We start from the raw sequence: 18,743 nt of genomic DNA on the forward strand, positions 1-18,743 counted from the left end.
GAGCAGCTTTTCTTCCAGGGTAATCTGGTTAACAGAGCATCTTGGAGATGAATATTTGTGCAGGCACCATAAGTCAGCCTGCACAGGGCAGTGCCCTGGGACCTGCTGGACGTGCAGGAACTCGAGTGACTTCTGCCCATCCTTCCCCTGACATTCACCTCTTCTGCTTCCAAGTGCTTTTTATTGAACTGGGGACAGTGTGTGCAACTTCTTGACCAAAACTTGGCCTATTGATGGGAAAAAAAAAAATCTGGAAGAATTGCTGTTCTGACAGCTAACCAGCAGCAAACCTCCTAGACTCAACTTTTGGTGCAAGATTTTTTAATTAAGTAACGGGCATTAATCTCAGTAAGGTTTTAGCAATATATATATAATATAGAGTTTGAACACACAGGGGAAGTACTGAGAAGTCTGAACTGCATCTCAGGTAAATATTCTGCTGTGGAGAATTTGATTTCCTTCTAATTATCTCCCAGATTAAAATAAATGAGGCATCTAAATGAAAGTGAGTTTTAGAAGTCATCCTGAAGTACTTCATTATCAGTAAGGATTAATAGCTCAGAATTTTTTTTAGTTTAATATTCCCTCATCTTCACGGTGTTTTGATATTTTTTGCCTACCTCCTATCATGTGATGTATAATACTGAAAAAAAACTAAAGCTGAATAAGATCAGTTTCTCATTCCATACATATCCCTTAATTTTTCCAACACAACTCCTGTCTTTACATGCAGGGACTGCTAGTAATTATCTAGGCCCTGCCAGCAATTAGTGATTGAAAATCTGCAGTGATACATGTTCAAATCAATGTATTTAAATATACATGGTGGCTTTTCTTCCACAGCAGAACTGATCTTTTCCTAGTTTTAAGTCACTTAATGTGGAACTCAAGTTTTGCTCGTCATTAAGAAATTAAAACATCTAATAACATATCATGGAAGGTACTGATCTTTGCTCTGTTTGTGTGGCAGTGCTGTTCTCATGGATTTTAAGGCTTGAGTAGATGATGGTAAACATTCAGGCCATTGACATTCTGGAGCTAACCCAGTGATTTGTGTGACTGAAACTTGTCTGAGGCTTGTGTAGTAATTATTAAATGTGCTCTGGATTCACTCCTTACAACAGAGGTGCTGTTCACAGCCTGCTGAAGGTGAGAGAAGGCTTCAGCTAAAGGAAATTTGCACAATTAAATGAATGGTCTAATGACACTGAACAACATGTAAAGTAAATCAACATTACTTATGTAAACAGCAGTTTAATTAAGATAATCACTGATGCAAATCATTGTGTATGTTGTGCCTCCAACAGAAAATCCATTTCAAAAGGCTTTGCAAACTTCTATTTTTCTGTGCCTAATTTGGAATCTCGATAGTAGTAAAAAGGGTTTAGTTTCACTGTTTATTTAATTATTAGCAATTTATTCTGCCTCAAATTGCATTAGATTGGAGTAGCAAAAAGGAGCCTCAGTCTCATGTAAATGCTGTGTATTCTCCACTGGATGTCAGATGTTTGGAGGTATAAAGGCAAGCTGGGAGCATCATTTGGAGCAGGACTGCTCAGCGTGTTATAGGAAGAACATTTATATCATCTCAAAAATGCTAATGACCTGCTTTCCCGTCCTGTCAAAAATATTTATGCCCTAGTTATTAATGCTAATTAATCCAGCAATAAGGGCTCCTTTGTATTTTGGTTGCTGTTGTTTACTCTGTGTCCTAGTGTGATCTCTTGCATTTCCATGCCTAGTTTCTTACATATTTCAAGACAGAAAAGAATAATTTTATTCTTTTGATAAAGAAATCATAGCATTATGGCATGCATGCCATTAGATATATGAGTTGCTCATGGAATAAAATCTGCTTTTTCCTTGCTGGAGATGATGAAGGTGCAGCCCCCTAAATAATATAATGACTTTTATTCAGCTCTGAAATAGCCATTGACAGAAGAAAGAATAGAAACACAGAAGAAAGAATTGAAACACTTTGGAAATGAAATGTAATTTAATCTATGGCTGTTACAAAAACAATCAATTCCTTGTGCCCTCCAAACTGAATGCTTTTGGTTTATTACCTATCACACCCTTGCTGTTTCATTGCTAGTTTATCTTTTCTTGGGTGCTATTCTCTGTACATTCTACTGCAGTGCTTTTTTCCATTTGAAACCAGCCTTGAAATTTATTTGTGATGTTCTGATTTTTTTTTTTCCCCCTTCTTTTTAAAACACGTCAGGTACAATTCTCTTCTCTGGGTCCTGTGGCTCTAGCAAATGTCAAATATGATTAACTAATTTCCTGAGCAGGAAGAACCCCAATGTGGTCGCTCTCATTTTTGCAAGATCAGCATGCAAACATTGGCTAATGTCACTCTGTTCTGAGAGCACCCTGTAAATATTAATGTCTGTCAGACTGACTGTTTTATTTTATTCTCTTGGTGTTAGGAAGAAATTCAGTCAAAACAAGGTTTTGTATAACTTGCTACACAAAAGCTCTTCCTCTTTTCTTGCACAAGACAAGATGGTTCATTTTCTCCACTGTGTTGATTACACAGCTTTTGCTCTTGAAATGATTCCTTTCCATGATAGAGGAAAAAGTGAATAGTTTCTAGGAGGAGAATGGGATATGTATTTAATAAAAACATGAATTAATTTCTGGCCGTTCTTTTGTATGTTCCAAAGACATTTTCCAAATCCTAATGCTGTTTTTAATTTCTTGATGTAGAGGAACAATTTTGTACTTTCTTAAGGAAAGTCAGGAAATCACCTGTTCAGCTGTATTCCATTTACTTTCCAGATATTTTTCTTCAGTTTCATAACCTCCCCTGATGCTAGAGTCATGTTTAATGGAAAAATGAAAATAAACTGTGCAGAGATGTCTCGAGAGTATGATTAGCTTAGATTTTGTTGACGATAAAGTCATTCTTGCCATTTATTACTGTGTTTATCTCACTATCAGCATTGTAAGGTTATGATTGTGTGACAGGGGTGGTTGAAGAGGGTCAGAAACTCAGTGCACAGACATGGGGAGAGGCTGGATGGGGGAATGCTGGTGCTGCAGTTATCACTGATCAGAAAATAATGACTGCTCTTGAGGCTGGCTGTAATGTATCTTAGTTTCTGCTGCTGTGAGCAACTGTATTATGTTCCTCAGGGATTCATTACTCAGGGTTGTCAGTGCCTTTTGCAGTATATGGAGTGAGTTTAGTGCCTATCAAAATAAGCATGTAATAAACCCAGCTATGGAAGTATCAGTGTTTGGGTTTCCATTTGCTAATTGACTTTTTGGGCTGACTGCTGGAGCTTTTGGTTGATTCCTGCATCCCTTTCCCTGCGAGTCTGCTCAGGTTTGCAGCTACTCAAGCACCACCTCTTCACTCCAAGCCTTATTTCTGCCTGAGACTGTGTAAACTCATATGTGTGGCTTTCTTGAGATTGATCTTTCTCCTCTGGTTCATTTTGGAGGCTGACACAATTCTTTTCTCCATCAGTCAAAACGACCCAGTGTTCATATTCAGGCTCATTCTGCCAAAGCCCTTTGGAAGCACATTGAATTAGCCCCTCTCTCTTTCCTAGAGGGCTTTCTGGTTTGTCCTTCATCAGGCAATCTGCCAGCTCCACTATCAATTCATGTCTGTTACATTAGCCTGGGCAGCTTTTGATGAGTTAGACATGTGAGGGAGACTTTTAAATGTGATGTTTGTCAATGTTCCTTCAGTTCAGATGATTGAAATGTTAACTTGGTTTTTCTGTAGTTGAGAGTATTTATTTCTACTGCTATTTTTCATCCTGCTCAAGAACTTGCCTCGATGACCCTCTTCAGTTTTGTGAAGTAGATGTTGTGGTATCTTGATCCTTGCTCTCTGTTCTTGCTTTTCCAATTATTTATCTGCTACATCCTTAAGAGCATTTAACCTTTCTCCTATTGATTAGGACAGGCCCTGTTGGAAATTCTGTGAAGGACAGTGTGAGGTGTCCCTCCATGAAGGGAAGGATTTGGTAATGCTTGACTGACAGAATAGTTCTACATTGGTTTTAAAAGCCACTTATGCTGTACTACAACAACAGAAAATACTGAGTGCAGAACATTGGCAAATAATTTTAATGTGCTGTGGCAGAAGTCCCAACACAGAAAAGATAATTAGATCTGACGACAGATTTTTAAATTTCTAAGTGGCTGTAATCTGAAATATAATCTGCAATGTTTTAATTGACTAAAGATAGGTAATAATGGGTAATAATACTTCTTTAAAAATAGCTAAAACCAAATCCCTTGCACAGATACAGATTAACTTGTGGTTATTCCTATTTTAGCCTTCACCATTGCAAAAAGTGCTGTTATTCACAGTCCAGTTTTGCAAGCAGGTCTGTTTGCTCACACATTGTATTCCAAGAATTCACATCTTCCGTGGACAGGCTGTACTTTAACTTGCACACAAAGAGTGAATTCAGTCTTATCCTGAATCTCTTGCAATGACCCCATATTGAGGGACAGCTGGAAGTGCTTACAATGTACTAAGCAAGTGAGCTGATGACAGCCCCAGCTCATTTGGAAATTTTAATGGACAAGAACTGATATGGGTTGCAGGATTTGAAAAGGTTTCATTTTTCAGCACTGTAGAATTAATTGGCCCAAACCCGTGGTGTGCTTTAGCAGTAATTGGTGTGTGCAGTGCCACTGGCTCTGGGGTGAGCCCAGCTCTGGGTCTGTGCTGTCAAATTGGGAATGGAGACTACTTTGGCCAATTAGACTTGAATCACAGTGTTTTGAGATGCAGCTAATCTAATTAGTTTTTTATTGACATCTCTTTTCTTTCCTTTTTCTCTCTTGCGAGCAGAGGAAGGAAGGAGATAAACTGGGGAATGTGACCTGTCACAAGTGTCTCCACAAAACCTGAACTTTCTAAACATTTGAATGCATCAAAACATGCTGTAGCAATTACATCTCTTAGATATTCACACCATATTACATTTTAAGTTGATCATTAAGAAGGGGTTTTTTTTTGCTTTTTTCCTGTCTTAAAATGATTCTTACAGAAAAAGACAGCCTTCGTGATAAAACACAGAGAAAGGGAAAAATATGTCACTTTTCTTGAGTTTTTGTCATGCAGCCACAAGAGTTGCTGTAATCTCCAAGGTTTGCCCAAAAAGAAGGGAGGTCAGGTATAAAAGGGTGGCTGCTTCATCTCTTTCCACATGGCATCAAAATGAACATGGAGGCAGCAGGTCTGAATACATCTTTGGATTCAGTTATTTGAGTAGAGGTTGTCAGTGAGCGTCGATGGTAGGAGAGCCTGGTTTCAGGCAGGTTTAGATGCAGTTTGTGTCCCTCAGCCCTGTCCCAGAGCTCTGACTGGGCCAGAGGAGCAGCAGCTGATAGCTCAGCTCTGCCTCCTTCCCAAACTGCTCCATCTTGGAGCTCCTCTGCTGTCTGCTCCTGCTCTGACTGAATTCTAACAAAGTAAGCTGCTTCATGTTGCTTTGCTTTGTTTTTTAAACCGTGAAGTCAGCAGGACTTCAAAGCATCCCTGGGAGCTGTGTTGCATGCAGATGTTTGCTGTACCTGGGCATTGCTGATGGGAAGCTTCAGCTGAAACCAGTGAAAATTCAGGTTAAATCTGGTCAGAAATGGATTGGATATAAAACAATAGCAATTCTGACCTTACTCATCAAGTACTGAAGTGTTTACTGAAGTGTTTGGTGGAGTCAGCCTTCTGCTGGAAGGGACCTTAAAAATCATCTCGTTCCACCCCCTTTTAGTTTTCAGTACAAGAAAGCTGTTGTACTTTCAAGTTAAAATCAGTTTTTTCCTACTCTCTTAAAAGCAACATCTGTGTGTGCCTTCCCTGTCCAGGGGGATTCACTGAATTTCTGTGTTCATACAGAGAAGGGCATTAATAGTTAAGTTTGAGTGCAAAGTGTTTTTTCCTGACACTTCAATATGTTAATCATCTGAGCTGAGTTTCTGCTATCAGCAAAATCATCTTCACCTCTAGGTAGCCTGTAGCTTGCTAACATAATCTGGTTTTTGGGTGGTATCTTACTGCAGGAGCAGTTATTCAGCTGCACTCTTGACTGTAGAGTTTTTCCTGGCTTTTGTATATGCAAAATTTCCATTACTAATCTGCAGCTAAATACTTCTTGAATGAAATGTGATTTTCAGAATATTAGCTTAATTGCCTTGTCTAAAATGAAGGATATATGTGTATTTAATTTGACATTTTTTCCCTTTCACCTTCTTGAGTGTTTGTGCTGCACAGAAGCAACTCCGCCTTTAAATCAATTTTCCCAGCTGTTCTGTAATGTAAAACTCCAATAACTTCTAATTTTCTGTAATCTCTCTTATACTGAATTGCTTCCCACCAGGTAGTTTTCATAGCATAAGTATACAGGTATGTACTACAAACAGAAATAGTGACATAGTGTCTGGGTGTACAGCAGAGCTATGTGTATATGGTATAAAAATGTCTTATTTCTTACCTGTCTCCTTGGCATCTTTACAATCTCTGGGTTATGTGTAACTAAAACTACAACCAACTGTAATAGTTTTGCATAAATTCTCTGGGGGGAGCCTTGAATGCTTTGTGTTGGTCTCCAGTTCCATCTTCCAGTTCCTCATGTGACTCCTGAGCCGTGGCATGTACTTTGTGTTCTCTCAGGAATGACACAACCCATGAACAAATTGATTTTGAAAAAATCAGATTTCATGCAGCCTGGAAGATGTTAGAACCAATCGATGAGCCAAGGGCAGGCTGAGGTGCATCACCTCACTAAGGAAAGAAACAAATCACTCCTTGGAGTGGGGCTCCTGGGCCACATCACAGACGTGTCACAGGTAACAGTGAAATGGAATAAATGAATGTGCACACATGGATTATATCCCTGAACACCAGTGCAAAGTTCTTACATGCAGGTGCCTTGTAAGAATTAGAATTTAAAATAACATGGATATAAATGATGGCTGGAAATACCTACTTTTTTTTTTTGACATGGCTGTCATTTCTTGAGATGAAGTTAAAAATTTTTAGCTTTTTCTGGCAAGATGTTTACATTTCAAGACTTTTTTTTTTTTGCCTGTTATGATTATGTGAAAAATTCAAACATTTATTTTTGCTAATATTTAGTTTTAAATGGATATTAAATGAGAAGTGAAGGAAAAATGGAGACTATTTCACAGATTTTTTTGCAGATTTATTATTCTCATTAGCTTCAGGCCATCAGAAAGTTGCATGTCTCAGGCACTGAACGTAATGAGTGAATATTGGATCATAAACATATTTGAGAACTGTTTGCTTATTGCCCTGTTCATACCCAAATAATGGTAAGGGAGTGCAAAGCAGGCTTTTAAGGGACAGCAATATTAAGTGCCTGGATTTTGGTTTGACTTAAGCAGAGGCATTGAGCAGAAAAATAACATTTCCCCTCTTACAGATATCCTTCAGGTGTCAGTTCTGCAGAATCCTGGTTTTATTACATCAATCACAAGCAGCTTTAGGCTTCCAAAAACACAGTCACAGACAGATGTTGAGCCTGTCTGGGGATTAGAAATATCCTCTTCCATTAAGTATAAATTAACTTAATCACCAGGTATGAAAGATAAGCAGCATAAACATCATTCCCTGAAGCTTTTGTTAAAATTAAAATTCTATTTAAAACTAGGCTCGTACTTTCTATGACTTGATCCCCCTTCAAAGAGATTATATCTGCTGTAAATTTTTACAGTGACAGGGTGACAGAAATTAATGTATTGGGGGCAGTGATGTTCTCTATAATTGAACTTCTGCTGCAAGTCATCTTTCAGCAAGAGACATGATTGGCTTATTTTTAAGTAATAATTGGTCTCTAGTCTCTGAAACACTGAGAAAGCAATAAAACTCCCTAGCACCCAGTTGCCACAAAATGAAAGCATGAAGTCACATGACTCAATAGCAGTGTAATCATCAGGAGTGTTATTTTGTGTATGAGAATTCACCTGCTTTAATAGGAGGATTAAGGCTGATCAAATGCAATTGCACTGCTGATTTCTGCTCCCTGGGATGACAGCGTAAAGCTCCTTTTCTGTCCCAGCATAAGCACAACTGCTTTCTAAGAATAATTTCCACATGGGAAGAAATATCCTGTTTTGTTTTGTTGTGTTTTTTTTTTTTCTGTTCCACTGCAAGACACTTGGTGGTCTTAATTTCAGTGTACACCCAGGCTTTACAGCTGGTTTGCCTGTGCACTATCCTGCATTATTATTTTTCAGGCACACTTTTCTAAAGAAACAAAAGAAACACTGAAGAAATAATGAGGCACATAAGTACCTTGAAAGCAAGTAGTGAACACAAATAAATCTACTAGGAATAATAACAGCTACCTCCACAGAAAATAAAGTATTGGGGACTATATTTAATGATCTTTGTTCTGTAATAATTTTTGCTGCAGTGGAACAAAGTCTTTGGATGCCAAATTTGCATTGCTTATCCATTATTTCATTACAGTAATGCCATATTTTCTGCTGCACTCATAGCTGACAGGTAATAACATGAGCATTCACTGCTTGTGTTACATTGAGTAATAAATTTGTAGTGAATACAGAATGATACCACCATTATTCTTAAGAGGAGAAAGTTGGAGGTAAAGAATCTCAGTTAATAATTAGGAAATAGCTAGGTTTTTTCAGCACCTGGGACTGCTCAGATGCATTTCTCCTTTAATTATTTAAACTATGAATTAGGGAGGGCTATAGAAATCAAACTCCAGCTCTAGACTTCTCTGCATATGAAATGAAAATGTCAGTAATCTTCTCATCCATGGCTTTGTGTCCCTGGTGTGGAGCAGAGCAGGATCCACGCCAAGATTCTACATCTTGGAAACACTCATTAACACTGCGTGAAGGCAGCAAACTTTCCAGTCTTCTGTTTCCTGCCAAAAGCTATTTAATCTTTAATGAGAAGTGTTTATTTTTATAATAAATCCATCAATCTGAAGAGGCAGTGAACCATCCTTTTCAGAAAGGGGGACTGATGGCTGTGGCAAGCAAGCAGCACTCCAGGGACAGGAACGGAGAGCCCGGAACGGGCGGATGCTGCGGGTGAGAGCTGCTGTGATGGCTGCTGACAGGCTGCAGGGGCTTGGGCTTCACTTCTCCAACTGTCTAATAAGTTATTCTGCTTTTTTTAAGCAAATGGGCAAAGCTGTGGAGTACATTTTACCCATGGATTCACCTAAAATGTGCTCGCCAACTCCCTGAAACAAGCAGCGTGCTCCATGTCTTTGACCCTTCCACGGGGACAACATGTCAGGTCTGGAAGCTGCAGGAGAAGTTTAAAATCTAAGTGAGGTGATTTACCCAATTTATTTCTTTAACTGAGATACAGGGTTGGTTGTTTTTGTTGGTTTTTTTTCCCTCTCAGAAAGAGATGGAAATTCAGCATTTTCTGCTTCCCAGGGACAGGACAGCTGCTGTGTTTTCAAAATGTATTTGGTGTGATCAGAAGTTCGCTGTCTGCCAGCACCGTGGTGATTATCAATCCTGATGTTTAATCTGATTGATTCTGCTCTTTGAAATATGGACTCTTTATTGGGGTTGCTTTGCCTGCCTCAAAGCATTCTCCAAAGTGTTGAATAAACTCTATGTAATAGCCATAATTTTTCTAACATAATGTCAAAAATCTCTGAACTCTTTGGGTTTAATATTCTTTTAATACTTCTGTTTTTGTGCAACTATATTATTATTTTGAAAAGTGGAAATTCTTGTGCTATTGATGTTTCTTTACCAGAGGGTGAAGAGGGGATGAATATTCATTTCCTTCAAATGACACTCAGATTGTCCAGAACAAAACAAAAGCTGATTACTCACACAACATGCAGGCAAACCATGAAACTGCTTGCTCTGCCATCCTGGGAGTGCTGGAAGTCTGTGTTAATAAAAGTAATGGGATTAGTTCATAGAAGCAAATTCATGAATGGTTGATAATGCAGACACACTGCTCTGGCTTGACCTTAGTTTCCTAAATTATTTCTTTCTGTGAATGAGCACACAAATATATTTCCTTCCTCCATGCTCCAGGTACAAACAGTTGCCTGTTCTTTGGGAGGTCCATATTATGTGGTGATAAATGGGTGGATAGATAGATTTGTCATGCAAAATATTCTCTGCTTTTAACTATGCTAACATGGTCCTTGCTTGGAGAACAGAGGCTCAGCTGAGGGAATAATTATAGCTTCAGAATCCAGAACATAATATTTTCTTTTATTAGGTAAGCAGTTGTAAGCTGATACTGAAATTGCTTAATTTATACTTCTAGCAATGCCCTAAATGTAAAATACCTCAAGTAAGCATTCTTAGAAATATTAATGTTGTGATTCTTACCCCATTTTACACTGAATTTGACAGCTAAATTTTATATACAAGTGTACAAAGTGCTGCAAATTTTGAAGCCTTTAATTAGTAGTTGCAAATTTGTTTGTCCCTTAGCAACTTGTATTTGCATAAAGATTAAGGCTGGTCAGAAAGAAAGGAATAAAACATAGATGGAGGAAACATTAATAAATTAGTAATCATGTATAAAAGATAAGTAGTCTTACATGTCATTTCCGTAAGCTTTATTAAAATTTAAATTTTTTTAAAGCTGCACCACAGTTGATCATTTCTAAAGAGTGATCTGTCATAAGCTGCAGAATTAGAGAAACTAATGTATTGAGGTCAGACATTAGTATGTAAATGAAGCTTTGCTTTTTTCTGTGTGACAACAGAAGCATTACCTTATATTTGACCTTTCATTCATTTTCCTGACTCAGCTGTGTCAGTAAAAACAATTAATTCTAACGAGCAGCTTTAAAGAGTGGGGCTCAGCTTTCTTCTCCTCCCCATGCCTGTTGGAAACCCCATGGGAGAGGAGCTAATGGGGGAAACCTGGCCATGGTTCTCTGGAGATGTGGAGTTCCTGCTCCCTTCCTCACAGCCCCTCTGCAGCACCTCAGTGAGTCCAGGAGGGTTCCAGGGCCAAGCCCTGGCACAGGGTGCCCAGCTCCAGGCTGCCCCTGGATCCCTGGAAGTGTTCCTGGACAGGGCTGGGAGCAGCCTGGGACAGCGGAAGGTGTCCCTGCCCATGGATGGGCTTTAAGGTCCCTTCCAATCCAAACCATTCCACGATTCTGTGACAGGTGAGATTACAAAAATGAGTACTTTTGTATTTTCCAGTTGCCTGCTGAGCTAAAGGTAGACACAGAGAGGAAAATCCCCCTCACTTTTTCACTGTTGCTGGACTTGGAGCTGTATTTCTGCTCTTTGTAGCTCCTTCCTCCTGCACTGTTGACATCATCTCTCCTTCTCTCTGCTGTTTTTTTTCTTCCTTTTTCGTTCCTTGTGCTCTCCTCTGAGGAAGCTGCTGATGCTGGTCTTTGGCTGGGTGACCCTTGAGGAGTTCAGCCCCTCAGGGTGTGGCACTGGCAGATGGGAGCCAAATGCTGGAGAACACAAAATGGGCACTGCAGGGAGTGCAGCCTGTCTGAGTGCTGAGGCAGAAAAACTCACCCAGTCACAGTAAAATTCTGCCTTTACAGGCACTGCACTTGGCTGTATGGACCTACCCAGGCAGTTTGTGTTAATTAGTCATGTTGAGACCACACCGAGGTGGGGAATAATACAGCAAATAAACTTTTATTGAGGTAGTGTCTGTGGTAGCAGTGGAGAATTGTACCCTGGATATAGTCAGTATAAATCAGGGAAGGTGAGTGTGCAGAATAGGCAGATCTGTGGATCAGTTCATGGTGCAGACACAGGCAAGCTCTTGTGCAGGTTTGCTTTGGAAAGTCTGAGTCTAAATAAAAGTGCAAAATACATCCTTCACTGTAATTCAAATTGTATGATCATATTAATTGGGCTCTAGTGTTTCAAAAAATGCAAAGTAAGGAAGTCTTGTGGGGGAGCTAAAGAATGAAAACAAATCATTAAACTTTATAAAAGTCCTAACCTGCAAAAACAAACTAGGAAGTACTTTTGCTTTATTTTCTTTTTTACTGAATGGAGGTACAACATTTTTCAATGAAGACTAAATTAAGTTTTCTTGTTCTGATGTAAATATTTTCCAGACTTTCCCAATGTATAAGTGGAAAGGAATGAGACATGCAGTAGCATACAAAAAACTGCAGGTTTTCATTTTAAAATACTTTTCTAATAAGAAGTATGGAATTAAGGGCTCTCTCAGTAAAAGTCTGAAATGGGATGCTGGTTCTGAGTTTTATCTGTGACCTCAAGGACAGCTGTAGGCTTTTCTCTGTAGAAAGGAGAGGAAGCAGGACATTCTAGGTCCAAGTTAAGAGCCTTTGCTTTATTGCATCTAAGGATTTTTTTTTCTTCGACCAAAATACAGGTTTTTTTTTAAATTATTCTAAAGCAAACCAGGGCTAGGAGAGACAGAGTCTTCCGTGGCTCCCAGCAGTGAGAATGTGTGCAAAGCACTGGTTCTGGTTTCGGTGTTCTCTCCATGACATTTCTCATTGCTCTGGAGGATGGAGGTTGAAAAATGAAGGGCTGAAAGAAACCTCTTTTAGAGTACTCTGTCAGAAATTCCAGGGCCTGCTGTTCAGCAGGGAGGAGGTGTGGTTTGTGAAGGAGCTGCAGGTTTGCAGAGGAGGAGATGTTGTTCCCAAGCCCTGTTTCAGGGGGTTGGGTGGGTGGACAAGGCTCCAGCCTTGCTCTGAGAGTGCTGGGCCAGAATTCAGGGCTCTGAAGCTGATCCCTTTAATAATCGCTTTAGTGTTTGCTATAAAAATTGAAATCTCAACTCTGCTTGCACCTTTTACTTTGAAGCTTTATATTTTTTTAACTAAAAACATTAATGATGAATGAATAATGTACAATCCAAACCAGTGTTGAATTTAGAAGGAGAATGGGTTTGGGGCTTCCAGGCATCCTTAAAATGAGAGCTGTGTTACAAACAGTACAACCTCCTGAGTACAAGGTTTCACATTTGGTCAGGGTCTGGTTCAACTGGCTGAAGATTTGAATTTTTAAATTCATGAACAGACCTTTCAAGATGAAAAATCAAACTGTGTACTTGTTTCTTGGCTCTATATACTCTTGCTCTTTTGGCAGGTGTTCAATGGCAGTGACACCACCATCCCATCTTACATGAGAAAGAACAAAACTAGTAACTTTAAGCTTTACTTAACTAATGACAAAAATAGTTGTCATTAGTTATCATCATTATAGTTATTAGTTATCACAGTTACCAGTAGTTGTCATTATTTTTATACTTTGCTATCTGCAGCAAAGAAGAACATTACCGAAGCACTACTGAAGGTTGTCATTTATTCTTAAAGACATTTTAGGCTTTTATAAAAACAGTGTTCACATTTATAGGCGTTCAACCTCAGCAAATATACGTGTAGATACAAAAGAATATAATTATTTTAACATTTTGCAGCAACAGTCTTAGAAGGCCAAGTGCTTTGTAAAGCGCAGCGTGACACCCGAACAGCAGTGCCTTGGTGTCCAGGAGCAGCCCGGTCTGCGGGAGGCGTCCCCGTGGCAGGGGCTGCATGGGATGAGCTCCGAGCTCTTTCCCAAACCAACCCCCCGTGTGATTGTGTGCTGCAGGTGCCAGAATTCGGAGCAGGCGCCGGAGGCGAGCGAGGAGCTGCCGGACGCTGCCCCCGGCGCCGAGGCTGCTCTGCCCTCGCTGTGCCTCAAGCAGGTGTTCCCCAAGTACGCCAAGCAGTTCAGCTACCTGCGCCTCGTGGACAGGGTGGCCGCCCTGTTCATCCGCTTCCTCGGGGTCAAAGGGACCACCAAGCTGGGGCCGACGGGATTCCGCACCTTTATAAGGTCAGTGGGGCCAAAGCTGGCCCTGTTAGCGCTACGCACTCGGCTTGCAGGGTGTGATGCCTTCCAGCGTGGAGCCGCTGTTCTGTTCCAAAACAGATCTCATCATTCCAAGCTCCTGGAAACCCGACCCCCGAGTCTGTGTCTGGGAGGAAGTGGGGGCTTTCTTTGACAGCAGATCAGTGATACTTCAGCAGATACAGTTTGCCGTCTTCGTGGACGTGTCGCGTTCCCGGTAAACGGTGGAAATGTCATTGTGAGGAAGTGACAGCTGAAATTGGGTCACTGATGTGATTCTGTCAGCTGTGGGGGCAGCGCCGGCCGCCCCAGGCCACAGGAAGGGTTCCCAAATGCCAGTTCCTGATGCACCGTGCAGGGAGGATTTGCATTGTGAAATTGCACCTTGCGATGTCAAGGAACTCAATTTATTTTTTTCCCCGTATTTTTTATTTAGGAGGGGTTTTTTTCATTGTTTTTTTATGGCTATATCTCTTCTAGTCATGGTACAAATGCCTCATTTTCTGTCTTTCATTGACTATGACAAAAGAAATGAGCAGCAGAAGCAGATGTACTCTTAAAACACAGACCCTGTTTCTATGCAGATGCATTTAGCATTCAGGAATGAATATAAAATGACTTGATTTATACAAATTACGATATATAGAAAATGTTGGAAGGCATCTGCTCTATCCACAGACCAGCACAGGATTGCATCCAGTTCTGTAGTTTAATCCAGCCTTATTTTAGCACTTGTCAGAGGAACACAGAATAAATGCCTGTGTTTTAAGAATATTCAGATAAATTGCCATAGCTCAATGAAATAGCATTCACAGTTTCTTAATGCATGTTAAATTAATTTTTTTTTATACTGGCAGATATTTTCGTTTATTTTCTCCCAGAGCATCTATATCAGCTATAAGGCCCTTTTTTGAAGATCTGTCATTGCTGTTCATTTCAGAAGGGAGGTCAGGTTTCTGTGTGTTGTATCACTTTTTGGGAATTAAATGGTACACGAGTGAGATTTCATGTGTGGGCAAGTGCTTGCAAAGACTGTCCACCCAAATTCTGGCTCATCAAAATCTGTTCTCCTTTAATGTTTTCTTAATTCTAAAAAAGTAGCTAAAAGGGAAACACTGACTGTGTCTCTAGTCCTTGCTTGGATGCTGCCTGGGAATTTTTGGGCTAGCAAGGTGAGGCCTTACTCTTATTTTAAGGGAGCTCTGTTGAGGTTACTAAAGAGTAAGATTTGCTCCAATTATCCAAAATTGGGGTGGGGTTTTTTTTTTGTTTATTTTCTGGCAAGAAATTTTGGCCAGCTCTTTGGCACGTGCAGTGGTGGCAGCCAGGCTGCCAGACATCTGGAAATCCTGGACACAGGGCCTGTTCCCATCCATGATCAACACTGCACTGTGGACTCAGACCACACCAAGTCCCAGCTCCACACCCCCACATCCAGAGCTGCTTTCCCTGCAGGGTTCAGCACCACCAGGGTAAATCCTGTCGGTGTTCAGGCACAGAGAAGCCAGGCTGTGCCTGAAAGCTTCTTCTAGCCCTTTCCAAACAGGATCAGTCAGACAAATAAAGAGTATTTCTCTGTGTAAACTCTGCCTCGTGCCGATAGTCTGTGCAGATTTGTGGTGGGTTTTGCGTGTACCAATTAATTCCATTCTCTTACAGCCTCAGAGTACTGGCAATACCCTGACAGAAAGCTCTGTGTAAGAGTCGGGTCATCTTTTTAATTGAAATACTCTGGGTTTGGGCCTGTTCTTTTGAGATAGGAGCACTTAATGAATGCTGGTTTGTTTGCTCTCTGCTGTGTGTGATTTATTACACTGAGCATGTTACAGGGGGTCTGTACACATGACATGAGTGAACTTTTCTCCTGCGAGTGGTCCTTACAGAATTTTTCCTATCTTGGGAGTTTGGATGTAATGAGAATCTCTTTATTTTGTTCCTTTTAACAGAAACTGCAAACTGAGTAACAGCAATTTTTCAATGGCTGCTGTAGATATTCTGTATATTGATATCACAAGGAGGTGGAACAGCATGGGCATTGATCACAAGGAATCAGGTAACTCAGGTTTGTATTCAAAAACTATGAAATCTGACTTTTGGGTTATTTATTTTTTTTTTTAATTTTAGTTGCTCAGGTACACCTCAGACATTTGATAGAAATGGGAAGAAGCCATATACACCTGAGGCATGCACACACACAACCAATTCTCCTGGTTAGTGCTGTGGCAGTTGCCATTCAGGGTAGCATTACTTTAGGTACATGAGGGTCACCTCAGTTTCAGAACTATATAAAATTTGAGTATTTGCATTTAGCTTTTCAAGGTGGGTATAAATTACTTATACGTGCTTGGCTGGTAGAATTTCACCAGGAAAAGTAACAGACATGCAACTAAATCTTCAGGCTTTCAAAAATTAAAGAGATTTGTGTATGGTGTCAATGAACCAGATGCTTTTTAGGTGTTAAAACACAAACTCTCCACCTGTTTCTGTTGGCTTTATGTTTGGCCCACTCCCAGCTGTAACCAAGACAAGCATTCTGTTGTTCTAAAACAGCTTCTAACTTTTTTTCATGATATGCTTCACATGAGTGTCACTTCTGGGGAGAAAGTGTGTGTGTGCTACCAGAGGTACTCTCCCTGCCTGCAGCTCACCGTGACTGATAAAACAATTTACTGAGCTGGCAGCTGCTGCTTTCAGATAACTCAACAATTCCTTTGCAAGCTGTTTTACAGCCAAGATCGTAAACGACCCCAGCTGCAGCCTTGGTTGAGAGAAATTATACTTCAGAATGCAATTGTCATATTTTGAAAAGGTGCCTTTCCTACTGCATCAATAAGCCAACACAGTTAAAAACCCCAAACCTTTCAATACCTCATCCTCAAATAATCTTCTTATGTGTACGTTCAAACTGGGAGAGCTTGTGGCATTCTGCACAACCAACTGGGGTCTGGCTTCTTAATTAAGAATATGAGTAGGTATTACTTCAAGGTTTTAAATACAATAATTAGTGTTAATACTCAGCTCCTCTTCCCTTTGGCTCTGGTAATGTGCTGTTAGTGAGATGTGATGGAAGAGAAGCTGAAGAGTTCCCCTGCAGCATGGGGCTTCTGCAGGGGACTTTTGTGTGGGAAGGGGAAGAGCAGTTGTATTATAGCAGAGACATTTTTTGGCACTGCACTCTTCAGCTGTTTGTTTTTCATTCAGTTGAAACAACTATTGTGGAGTTGCGGGGTATGACTGAAAAAATGGCCTCTTCACCTTCAAAAGGGTTCATACCTGGTACAGGCTGTGCAGGAGGGAAGTAGTACTTCAAATAAACTAACATCTTGCTAAGGTGATACTTGGTAATGGGGTTACCTTCATAGTGCTACAGACTGAAATAACACACTGGTGTGAACTTTTGGGTCAGATCCATGTTTAAAAATACAGGGTTGAAGAGACTCCATTCAGCTGCCGACAAAAACTTGTTTTTTTTCTCCAGCTGGATTATTTTCCTTGATGCTCAGTATGTTGCTGTGTCTCATTTGGTTTCAACTTAAGTAATTCTGGCAGCAGAAATCAAGGCTAATACTACATCAATTTAATGGTGTGATATCCTGAAATGGGTTCTCATGTACCACTTTGCCTCTGGATTCCAGGCTGAGGTCTGCAAAGCCATGGCTGCCTCAGCGATAGAGAATGTCACCCATCTGTAACCCAGCATGGGCTTACCCTGCCCTGGAACATCCAGTGAGTGTGACACAAATAAAAACCTTGGCTTTTGGTCTTTGAAGGACAGACAGTCTCTTTGTCTCTTTGCTTTCTGAGCATTCCAGATGGCTGCCACTTAAATTAAAGGATGTGAACTAACACGATTACTTGTGTTCACACCCATCACACGCACATTTGGCCTTGCTGCCACAAGAAACAAGAGATAGCCTTATCCCTAAGGAACGCAGGCTGCAAGAAATGCCGCACTCCCAGTCTCCTGTGAGCACCTTTTCCTTGCAGGAATGTGTCTGCAAGCCTTTGTGGAAGCCTTCTTCTGCCTGGCCCAGAAGAAATACAAGTCTCTGCCGCTGCACGAGCAGGTGGCGTCGCTGATCGAGCTGTGCGAGTGCCGCCTGGCCGCCCTGCACGGGAAGCGCCTGCTCTGGGGCTGCGGCCTGGGCCAGCGCCACGGGGCCCTGCCAGCCACGGCCACCGCCCCTCGGCCCCGCGGCCACCAAGTGCTCAGACTGCAGAAACCATCACAGCTAAGGGCGCTCATGTGCCGGGACAGAACTGGGAGTTAATGCCCAGCCAGGTATGTGAACTGCTGGAGGAGAGACTGGCGCCGCAATCTCTTCATTTCAGAGTGACAACTATTTATTTCAGCTGTATTTTTTATTTATGCTTTTCAAAAAAGTCTACCGCAACCCCATGTTTTCAAATAATGACCCTGGCAATGACTATTTCTTCACCTCTCTGTGGGATTTATGGTGCACATCCTGTGACAAACTGAGCATTCATCCCGAGTGCATGGAAGAGAAGGACCAAACCACAGGGATGATAACCAGCATCGTGGAATTGGCTGCACTGAGGCACACTCGTGTCACAGGAATTAGATTGCTTTGTGTGCACAGGATGTGTCACAGAAACCAGGGAAGGAACTGCAGTCACAAATACCAGACTGGAAAACTGAAATCTGGAATTAAACTTGTGGTCAGACTTCAGGCCTTGACTCTCTTCTTTCCATGGCTTGGACTGTACGTGTTGGAATCAATACAGTTTTGGTCAATGTCTACGTACATACTTTTTAAAGTCAGTCTTAAAACACTAAAATTGATATTTTGGCTTCTACTTCTTTGTACATGTCTTTGCCATGACAAGTACTGTTAAGTTTTTTAAAGAAGAACTAAAACTCCTTATCCTTTTGCTTCCACAGAACCAATATGTTCACACTTATTCAC

General features: G+C 40.8%; 1 protein-coding gene across 5 annotated transcripts in view; it reads left to right on the forward strand.

Moving 5' to 3' along the window:
* Positions 1–18,513, forward strand: part of TTLL11 (tubulin tyrosine ligase like 11) — a 33,283-nt gene extending 14,770 nt beyond the window's left edge. For 2 of the 5 annotated variants that reach the window (XM_062505533.1, XM_062505534.1), the window contains 3 exons: positions 13,573–13,800; positions 15,762–15,877; positions 17,803–18,513. In XM_062505533.1, the coding sequence (XP_062361517.1) occupies positions 13,573–13,800; positions 15,762–15,877; positions 17,803–18,086 (628 nt within the window). In that variant the 3' untranslated portion in view covers positions 18,087–18,513. Of the gene's footprint in view, positions 1–13,572; positions 13,801–15,761; positions 15,878–17,293; positions 17,430–17,450; positions 17,569–17,802 lie in introns of those variants that run through there. The other 3 variants (XM_062505532.1, XM_062505537.1, XM_062505535.1) reach the window with 3 other exon arrangements.
* The last annotated feature ends 230 nt before the right edge of the window (positions 18,514–18,743 follow it).

Source organism: Cinclus cinclus, chromosome 19 (assembly GCF_963662255.1).
Source record: "Cinclus cinclus chromosome 19, bCinCin1.1, whole genome shotgun sequence".
NCBI classification, from domain to species: domain Eukaryota; kingdom Metazoa; phylum Chordata; class Aves; order Passeriformes; family Cinclidae; genus Cinclus; species Cinclus cinclus.